We start from the raw sequence: 9,646 nt of genomic DNA, 5'->3' as shown, positions 1-9,646 counted from the left end.
CCTGGCAGCTTTGGGGGACCACATGGGATGCCAGGATCAAACCCGGGTCCATTCTGGTAACAGGGGGCCAGTTCACTGTCCCTCAGACCATTGGAGGGTCTGACTATAGTAAAAACAAAACTTATGAACGAATTCTTATGCACACTGCATATATCTTATTTTGCAATGAAGAAACAAAACAGATACAAATACAATATGTGGCCCGTGGGCCGTAGTTTGAGGACCACTGCCCTAGGATCTCCCAGCAGCAGCTACTCCAGCCCTCTCACCTGACTTCAAGCTCATCTGGCAGGGACAAAAATGGTCATGGCCCAAAAAAAAAAAAAAAAAAAAAAAGGGCCCAGAGAGCACAGCAGATCCAGGACCAAAGGTGGTTGGTTCGAATCTGGTGTCCCATATGGCCCCCCCACCCCCACCCCATACCTGCCAGGAGCTATTTCTGAGCAGACAGCCAGGAGTAACCCCTGAGCACCACCGGGTGTGGCCCAAACACCAAAAAAAAAAAAAAAAAGGTCATGGGCTGCCACTGATTGCTGGCTCATTGGCTAGTGACATCATTCATCTACCTTTTCAGCCTGCTGCTGAAGGGCAGTGATGTTCCTTTAATAGCCCTAGAATAGCATGCTGGGAAGTTGAGTTGCAGCAGGCAGTCTGTGCTGTTTCTCTTCTGTAAGTGTATGGGAGGGAATAGGACTATATATCTTTGGCCAAAGAAAGCACCCAAATCCAGATCTGTAGGGGGAAATCCTTTGTCTCTAAACAAGTGTGAGCAAAGGAAACCTCTTATACTAGCTGTCCAAGGGGCAAAGAGGGGGAGGTATGGGATGCATGCTGGGAACAGAAGTGGAGAGAAGACAACACTGGTGGTGGGAATGGCCCTAATTTTTTGTCACTATGTACCTTAAATATTACTGTGAAAGACATGTAATTTACTTTGATCACAATAAAAATTACTTAAAGACAAGTGTGAGGGGCCAGAGTGATAGCCTAGCGGGTAGGGGCACTTGGCTTGCAGACATGTCAATCCAAGTTCAACTTCCCAGCATCTCATATAGTCCCTGAGCATCTTCAGGAGTGATTCCTGATCTCAGCCAGGAGTAATACCAGATCATTGCTGGGTATGGGAAACCCTAAAAAAAAAAAAAAAGAAATTAATTAAAAAAAAAAAAAAAACCAAGTCCCAGCCTGCATACCTATGTGATGAGGCAACCAAGCGTGGCTGGGGAGGTGGGGGCTCAATAATAGGATGATAGAGCAGCTATTTTCTCCTCCTACACGTGCACCCCCATCTGTTCGAGATTTCCTTTCCAACTCCAGCTTGGCTGGCAGGCATGTCCCTAAGAAACTGCAGGCCAAAACGGGGAGGGAGAGCTGACTTCCCTCCTCCACACATCCTGACTTGCTGCCAATCGCCAGAAAAAGAGGGCAACATTTGGGCACTTACCAGAAGACAAGGATGTGCCTTTTCATTTGTCTTTTTATTTTTACATTTAAAAAGTGGTTATTGCTCTAACTGGATCAGAGGTAAAGGATCTCCACTAAGGAGTGTGGCCTTGCAGCCCCATTCAGCAGGGATGGAAGTCACAAGACGATGCATGGAGCCTCATGCCCTCCCATGAGGAAGCCCTTAGTTGGCTGACATCTGCCAACTCCCACCTCTCCTTCCTCCCGGTGCCGCCACACCCGGGCAAAGCAGAGTGGCAGCCGACCCAGCCGGTAGCTCTTGCAGACAGAAAGGAAATGGTGTTCACTGGGTGATGGCTTGCAGCTCTCTGGCTTGGGGGCCATTATATCAATCATCCAGTTTGACATAGTCACTGAGCACCTATGTGCACCTGCGGCAAGGTGCAGTGCTCCCACAGGCCTGGCCTCAGCCACCTGGAAGATGCAGAAGTCCAATTCTTCCCATGCAGGCACTCGGCAACCAGAACCTGTCAGTCCGCATTCTCTCTGCGAGCACCATTTGTTTCAGACCAGAAAGGTGCAGTGGAGCGAGTGACCAGTCACCTCACCACTCAGGCTCCAGGGATAAACATGAGGGACCTGGGGAACTCTCATAGAATCTTGGGTGAAATGGCAAGATATGGAGACCCCAGAGGCCAAAGCTATTCTCTCTGTGGTGAGTGGCTCAGGCCTGCCTTCCAGCAGCTTCCATTCATGGACAGTGAGCTAGCAGCCCCTGGGATGTGCCATGTGGATGGACATTTCCAGTTTTCCAAGCCAACACTGTCACACCACCAAGGGACTCTTCTTAAAGAATCGGGGCCAATATTCTACCTTCCAAGTCTCTTTCCTATTTTGTCTTCTTTTGACCTGACTAATGATCTTACAGTCAAAATAACCAAAGAAAATAGAAGACGCAGAGAAGCAATTTGGGGGAGTCCCTCTTGTCTTTTAAGATGAAGCCCTTCATTGGTTTCCAAGAGACAAGACAGACAACATCTAGTATACTTGCAATGTTGTGAATCACCACACTCAAGTCCTTGATGGCTGAATTCAGAAAAGGCCTGACAGTAGCCCCAAAGCTTCCCTGATGGTGCTTAGCTCAAAAGACAACACAAGGCCATCCCGGTGCCAGCCAGCTCCCAGGAGCTTTGTGCATTTTCTCAAAGAGGAAGACAGTCCAGGAGAGACAGGAAGGAGGCTGTGTGTCATGCAGCTTTGCCTTTTCCAGAATGGGGCCGACCCAAGCCTTGGAGTTTTGTGGCTTGTTCTTTTATTATTATTTTTTGCAGAATTTGGGTTTATAGTTCAGCTTCCTTCACCAGGATGTGAGGGGGTGGTGGAGAGAGCAATGAAGAGAGCATAGCCTCCCCCACTGCCACCTCCTTCTCCCTGTGCCTGTGGACCTGGGACCAGCCGAGAAGACAAATGAAATCCTTCTCCCTGCAGACAGACAGTCACACTTCAGTGCTGTTTGCTATGGGCTTATTTAGAAACCGGGAGGAAAAAGAGAGAAGCGGCCAGGGCTAATAACTGAGTAGATAAGATTTCTTGCAAGCTTGATGGAAACAGGGAGAGGACTCAGGAGAAAACCAACAGCCGGGCTGCAGCCTACACAACCAGGCTCTGGGCCCTTGTGCCAGGAAAGAGTAGCCCTGCCTTCAAGCCTGGCTGCAGCCTTCTCCAGCCCAGCTTTCCGCTTCACTGAATGGCCAGGGCTGGCCCTAAGCCTACAGTGCCTAGAGCCCCCATGCACCCCAGGCACAGCCATCTGGTTGTTCTCCCCTCCTGCAGCTCTGCCTCTGGGCATAGTCACTGGTGCTGGAGGGCAGTGAGATGGAGTTTAAGAAGAGGCTTCAGGAAGAGAGAAGCCAAGAGAGAGGACAGTAAGCCACAGGGTGTAAGGAGATGAAAGGGAGAAGATGTAGAGTGGGCCAGATGTTTGTTGGCTAATCCTCAGTACCAGGAGATCCTCTCACTTTCTCTACTGTCTGTCTTCGAGCTGCCCAGAGCCAGCACTGAACCGTTGTTCATATCTGTTCACAAAGGAAAGTATAAAGAGGTGAAGCACCAGCCCAGCATGACCAGATGTGAGCCAGAGTGGGTATAGCTCAGTGGTAGAGCATTTGACTGTAGATGTGAGCCAGAACCCGTTCTCATGCAGTTTAGCACCAACCCAGAATTCTGCCCACTGCCTTCTTTGAATGCCCAGTGACCCCTGGCAGCTCACCCAAGGAGAGGATCCAAAAGAAAACTGCAGTGTCCCAAGTCATGCAAATGGAACAAAGCATGGCAATGCCCACCTGAAGCCAGGCCTTCTGCAAAGCAGAGTGCCCGCGAGTACACACAGGGGCATGGTCCACCCTGGCTTCTGTCTGGCCCTCACCTTACTGCGGAGAAGACCCCCTCCTTGGTGCTCTGGGGTGCTGGTTTCAGATGGACTCTTAGTTTTTTCCTTGTTGTTATTGGGTTCATTGTCCTTGATAATGTCATACTGGCGGCAGAAGAGGGCGATGACACCTGGGGTGGGGCAAGAGACAGTGGTCAGAGGCTGGAAACCTAGTCCAGGTCCTGCAGCTCCTGCCCACAAGGGAACCCTTGGAAGGGGCAAGTTCTGGCTGCAGCCCCCTCAACTGTTGTAACTGGCCCCATCCAACCCCTTCCTCCCTACCCCTGGGTGATCTGAATGCCCCCTGATCCCTAACACCTCTATTTTTTCTCTGTTTGGTTTTTGAGTCCCACCTGGTGGTATTCAGGGGCTATTCTTGGCTCTGCACTTAGGAACTAATCCTAGTGGTCTTAGGGGACTATATGGGATGCTGAAGATCGAACGCAAAGAAAATGCCCTACCCACTGTACTATCACTCTGGCTCTTCTTCACACCTCTTAGGGCTCCCCTAGAAACACTGCACATATGCCTGGCCCATGCCATGTCTGCCACCAATACGGTCCATCCCCAGGCCCTCCTGCAGGCAGCCACTGTGACGCCTGGGGCTGAAAGTGGGGTGTCTCAGAGCTGCTGCAACTTCCTCAAGGTCACTCAATGGTGGTGCAGAGGTGAACTCAGGGCCTGCCCTTTGCTCAGTGTTTATTGTCAGCAAACTGATAACACATGAACATCCTATTTTTGGAAACTCAGACTGCACAGAGGCAGCCAGTTCCTTCCATGGTTCCCCTCTCCCACCTCTCTCTGGAATTTGGAAAATATTTCCTGAGCTCTCTGCTTTAGCTATTAACTGCAGATACTGCCCAAGCTTGCATCCCAACAAGAATGAAAGAATTACATCCAAATAGTGGGTTAATTCACTCTGCTTATATTACTATTATGTAAACGCCATCTTTGCCAAATCTAATAATGCAAATCTCGCTTTTCATACAATCTTGGTTTTCTCCTGCCTTGCTATTGTTGCAAGTCCCTATTTCTCTGTCTAAGGACACATTCCCTCCAGGTCTGTGTTACAGCCTGCCCCCTCCCACCATACCAACACACTACCTATATCTTGGGGTCACAAGTTCCCCTGAGCCAGACTGAGCTTCATTTGTTTCTTGAATGTGCCTAGAAAACCCTTGAGGGGGTGGAGTGGGAGTGGGAGGTGGTTAAGGGGGATCTCGAAGGTGAACTTCTAGTCATCCTTCAAAGCTCAACTGCTAGCCTATTTCATGTCTTTTCACTGTTTTTGGTCCCAGTTCAGATTGCTTCTCTCTCCCACACATGGGGCCCTCAGAGCAGTCATCATACTGAATTATTGTTATGCTGGGCCTGGCTCCTCCGACCAGTTTTCTTGGAAACATGGCTTCTTCACCATGGCTGGTTTACTGTACTCTGGGAAGGAGTAGCTAACCAGTTAATGGTGATTGGACTGAGTACAAAGAAATTTGGGGCTAGGGGTTAAGGCCTTGCCTTAACTTCAACTAACCCTAGTTGGCTTTTGTTTTTTGCCACACCCAGTGGTGCTCAGGGGTTACTCCTGGCTATGTGCTCAGAAATAGCTCCTGGCGGGGCCGGGCGGTGGCGCTAAATGTAAGGTGCGCCTGCCTTGCCTGCGCTAGCCTTGGACGGACCGCGGTTCGATCCCCCGGTGTCCCATATGGTCCCCCAAGCCAGGAGCAACTTCTGAGCGCATAGCCAGGAGTAACCCCTGAGCGTTACCGGGTGTGGCCCAAAAACCAAAAAAAAAAAAAAAAAAAAAAAAAAGAAATAGCTCCTGGCTTGAGGATCATCTGGGAGGCTGGAGATCGAACCCAGGTTCATTCTGGTTCAGCTGCATGCAAGGCAAACGCCCTACCGCTGTGCTATCACTCTGGCCCCTGACCCTAGTTTGATCCCTGGAACTGCATATAGTCCTCCAAGCCCTGGTAGGAGTGATTCCTGAGTAGAGAACCAGGAGCGGCCACTAGGCACTGCAATGTGTCGTCCCAATTCCTCATCCCACTCCCAAAAGATGAAATTTGTTCTTTATACCCTCATGATGCTCACAAAAAAAAAAAAAAAAGACATGGGCCCAAATCCTTATGAAGGATGTCCTGAGAGGCAGACAGGGTTCTGGGGACATGGAACAGGAAAGGGCATCTAACAGCTTTATGGAAGGGATCCCAGCCTGGTCTTGAACAGCAAAGTGGGCCTGAGCTGCCCAGCTGGGAGCACTGAGGTACAGAGGACCTGAGACAGAGAAGAAGCTTCTGTCCCAGCCCTGGGCGAGGGGCAGTGAGTAGCCAGTCCAGGAGCCAGAACTGCTCCTGAGGGAGGCAAAGGCAGGTGCCTGCCAGCCGTGCCAAGCACTGCTCCATTGGCTCTGTTCTTTTGTGAGGGGTGAAAGAACACAGGAGGCCCAGACTTTTCACCTCTCCTATCAGCTCTTCCTTCCTTCCTTCCTTCCTTCCTTCCTTCCTTCCTTCCTTCCTTCCTTCCTTCCTTCCTTCCTTCCTTCCTTCCTTCCTTTCTTCCTTCCTTTTTATATTCCTTTCTTTTTTGGGGGGGGAGGATAACACCCGGTGGTGCTCAGGGGTTACTCCTGGATCTCTGTTCAGAAATCGCTCCTGGCAGGCTCGAACTACCGTTAGTCCTGGGTCAGCCGCTTGCAAGACAAACACCCTACCTCTGAGCTATCTCTCCAGCCCTATATTCCTTTCTTTCTGCAAGAAAGGGGTCTCGTCAGGGCCACCACTTCCCAGAAGCTAACAGCAGAGAGCTGAATGAGAAACTCACCGGCCCACATGAACAGGACCACGACAATGATGAGCACCTCGCCTGTCCGCAGCTGTTGGTTTCTCCCCATCTCCTTCATGGTTACTTCATCTGAGGAGAGACAGTCGAAATCTGGGCCCTCTTCCCCTCCCCAGCACTTCTCTAGGGTGAAGCCCAATACAGTCAGTATTACTTTCTTTAAGTCTCCACACCCCTAACAGAGTTTTGCTAGTGGACATGTTGAAAACATGTCAGAATGGCTGGATGTAGCACAGTTCACAGACCCCTGTGACCTCTGCTTCTCTCTCAGGCACTCAGTGGGTGCCCAACCCTTCTGCCCACACCGCCCTACTTGCCTTTATTCTTGGTCGATTTCTCTGCCTCTCGGGGCGTCTTGAACAGCACCGGCTCGCTGGCAGGACTCTGGCCCTGGATGGAGATGGCCTGCACGTGCACGATGTACTCGGTGTCCTCCTCCAGGTCCCACAGGGCACACGAGCGAGTCGTGGTGTTCACCTCCTGGATGAAGCGCAGCATCCTCACGTCCTTCTTCTGCAGAGGAGAGAGCAGGCCTGCCACCTCCGTGCCCGCCCAGACCCACTGGCTCGCTGCTCCCTCCGACTCTCGGGTACCATGGGACTAGGCATCCCACATCAGTGCAGGAAGGTTTCCTCATCTCTCCAGAAAAAAACAAAGAGAGGTTCTGAGAGGTGAAAGTTTCCCAAGGCCATCCATTCATCTACATAAGAAGATAGGCGCTAAATTCAGGTTTGTCTAACAGAAAACCACCCTCTCTCTGGGCTGGAGAGATAGGACAGTGGGGAAGGTATGTATTTACCTTGCAAGCATCAACCCAGATTGAGCATTGCCAGGAGTGATCCCGGAGCACAGAGCCAAGAGTAAACCCTGAGCACAACTGGGTGTACTCCCCACCAACAATGAAAAGAGCAAACCCCAGAGGCCAATTCAGACCCTCCAGCACAGCTTTCCATCTCTCACTGATTCAGGGGTCCCCTCTGAAGCCATCTAAGTCATTTTCTGTCTACTGCTTCTTGTCCCTTCTCCCCTTCTCTCCTCTTTCTCCTTCCCCCAGACCCTGAAGGTACCTGCTGAGATATGGCAAATCCAATGACGACCTCATCCTCCAGGACATCCCAGCTCACCACTGCAGAGTTGGCCTTGAGGTGCCTGACGGTGACATTCACTGGGGCCGAAGGATTGTCTGGAGGGTGAGGGGGTGGGGCACCTGAGCCTGAGCAACCCCTACTCGAGGCCCAGGCCCACCATGTCCTCCTTGGGACCCAGGGGAAATCCATGTGGTACAGGGAGGAATGGATATGAACTCCAGTGCAGGAGCCAGCTTTCCCCCAGACCAGACTCAGATTTGAGGGGCAGTAAGAGGAGGAAGGGACAGGTGTAGGGGAGAAGATTCAGGGTTGCAGCAATAGCTGGTGAGTCTCAGGAAGAGCAGATAAAGGACTCCTAGCCTAGTGCTCTTTCCAATATATAGCATGGATGAGTGGGAGAGAACCAGAGGTGAAGAAAAGCCAGGTGGGGTTGGGCTTGGGAAGAGGTTGAGGCTTAGAAGTGGCACTCTAGGGATTGTGCTGGCCCAAGTAGGTACCATAGTATCTGGGGGAGGATCTACCTGTGCACCTCTGCACCCTGAGAAGAAGTGGGGAAGTGAGAGGGAGGGTGGGCCCCTCTGCAGAGAACTGAGCACAAGGGGGTCCGCAGGAGGGGAAGAAGACATTAGGGGTCAGCAGGAGAGCGGAAGAAAGAACCTTCTAGGAAAAGGCCAGTGGGGGCAGCCGGCTACTGTAACTCCCAGATGAGTGTCTGGAAAGGGAAGGCCTGGCCTTAGAGCAGTGGTCCTTGGGCCCAAAGGGTGGCCAAAGACAGAGCAGAGGGACAGAGACAGGTGGCTGCTGATGGAGAGAGAGGCTGGGCCCCGGAGATGGATGGAGGGAGCAGAGGCAGCGGTGACTGGGACTGGCGTCAGAGAGGCGGCCCCAGGGACACTCACTGCACCAGACTGGGCCAGCCTCTTATCCGGAGTCCTGGGGTGTCAGCCCCACCCCCTCACACGTTCAAGCACCCTGCACCCCCCTCTGGCTCCACCTGCTGAGTTGGCCTGTGGGCACAGCGGGGAGGCCCAAGGTGGGTGCCCGAGCTGTGTCCTCAGCTGCCCGGGCCAAAGAAGAACGCCAAGACTGCAGGCAAAGGCTGAGGAGGACTCAGGGCTGGGAGGAGAGGATGGGGGTCCCTAGCCCCTAGCAGCCAGGGTTGGGAAGGGCTTGGGGCGCTGGAGGAGAGTCTGGGGGTCAAGAAGGCCAGGAAAAAAGAGGCCGGGTGCAGTGAACCGAGCAGGGAGGGCCCCCCAGGGTTGGGGGTGGCCCGGGAAGGGGCGTGAGGGACTCGGGGGGCTGGGCAGAGGGAGCCCGGCGCGTGCCCGCCCCTCCCGCCGGGGCCCCCTTACCCGCCTGCACCAGCGCGAGGCAGACGCAGCACAGCCATAGGCGGAGCGCGGCGCGGGGCGGCCCGGGGGGCATGGCGGCTGCGGCCCGGCCCGGGGCGGCGCAGGGGGACGCGGTTCCGAGGCTCGGCGGCCGCTCGCGCTCGCGCTCCGGCCCGCGGCCCCGCGGCCCCGCGCCGCCCCGCGCCGCCTGCATGTCGGCTCCGCGGACAGCGACTCCCGCGCGGCGGCGGCGGCGGCGGTGGCGGTGGCGGCGGCGGCCGCGTCCACGTCGGGCGCCCGGGAGGCGGGGCGCCCCCGCTGCGGGGAGAGCGCGGGGGCGGGTGAGGGTGGCGGGCGTCCCCCGCTGGCCGCGGGGGGCTTTGCGGGCACCCCCGCCCCGGCCCGTGCGGGATCTGCAGGTTCCCACGGTCCTCGGACTAAAACTCGCGGACCCTGGGACCCCCGGACCCCCACCTCTGCCCGGGGTCTGGCTCTGTCCTGTCCCCTGGGAAAGGTAGGACAGGTGTCCGCGAGCTGCGCTTCTGGTGCCCAAACCGGCC

At 54.0% G+C, this 9,646-nt stretch overlaps 1 protein-coding gene across 1 annotated transcript; it reads right to left on the bottom strand.

Annotated features, from left to right (window-relative positions):
* Positions 1 to 1,459: 1,459 nt before the first annotated feature.
* FNDC5 (fibronectin type III domain containing 5) lies at positions 1,460 to 9,215 on the bottom strand. The gene is made up of 6 exons (XM_049775211.1): positions 9,108 to 9,215; positions 7,735 to 7,850; positions 6,985 to 7,180; positions 6,650 to 6,739; positions 3,830 to 3,963; positions 1,460 to 3,479 (listed from the first exon to the last, which is right to left on the bottom strand). Exons 1-6 carry the CDS (start codon positions 9,178 to 9,180, stop codon positions 3,474 to 3,476), a joined length of 615 nt encoding a protein of 204 aa, XP_049631168.1. The 5' UTR covers positions 9,181 to 9,215; the 3' UTR covers positions 1,460 to 3,473.
* Between the last annotated feature and the right edge of the window lie 431 nt (positions 9,216 to 9,646).

The sequence above is a fragment of the Suncus etruscus genome, chromosome 6 (assembly GCF_024139225.1).
Source record: "Suncus etruscus isolate mSunEtr1 chromosome 6, mSunEtr1.pri.cur, whole genome shotgun sequence".
Classification (NCBI taxonomy): Eukaryota; Metazoa; Chordata; class Mammalia; order Eulipotyphla; family Soricidae; genus Suncus; species Suncus etruscus.
This window is presented reverse-complemented; position numbering and strand designations above follow the sequence as displayed.

Bases quoted from the DNA above. Each gene is read 5' to 3' on its own strand.
- FNDC5 (XM_049775211.1), bottom strand. From the start codon at position 9,180: ATGCCCCCCGGGCCGCCCCGCGCCGCGCTCCGCCTATGGCTGTGCTGC. The intron at 7,851-9,107 runs GTAAGGGGGCCC...CTCACCCTCCAG, and splicing joins CCTCGCGCTGGTGCAGGCGG to ACAATCCTTCGGCCCCAGTG. The intron at 6,740-6,984 runs GCAAGTAGGGCG...GTCTCTCCTCAG, and splicing joins GAAATCGACCAAGAATAAAG to ATGAAGTAACCATGAAGGAG.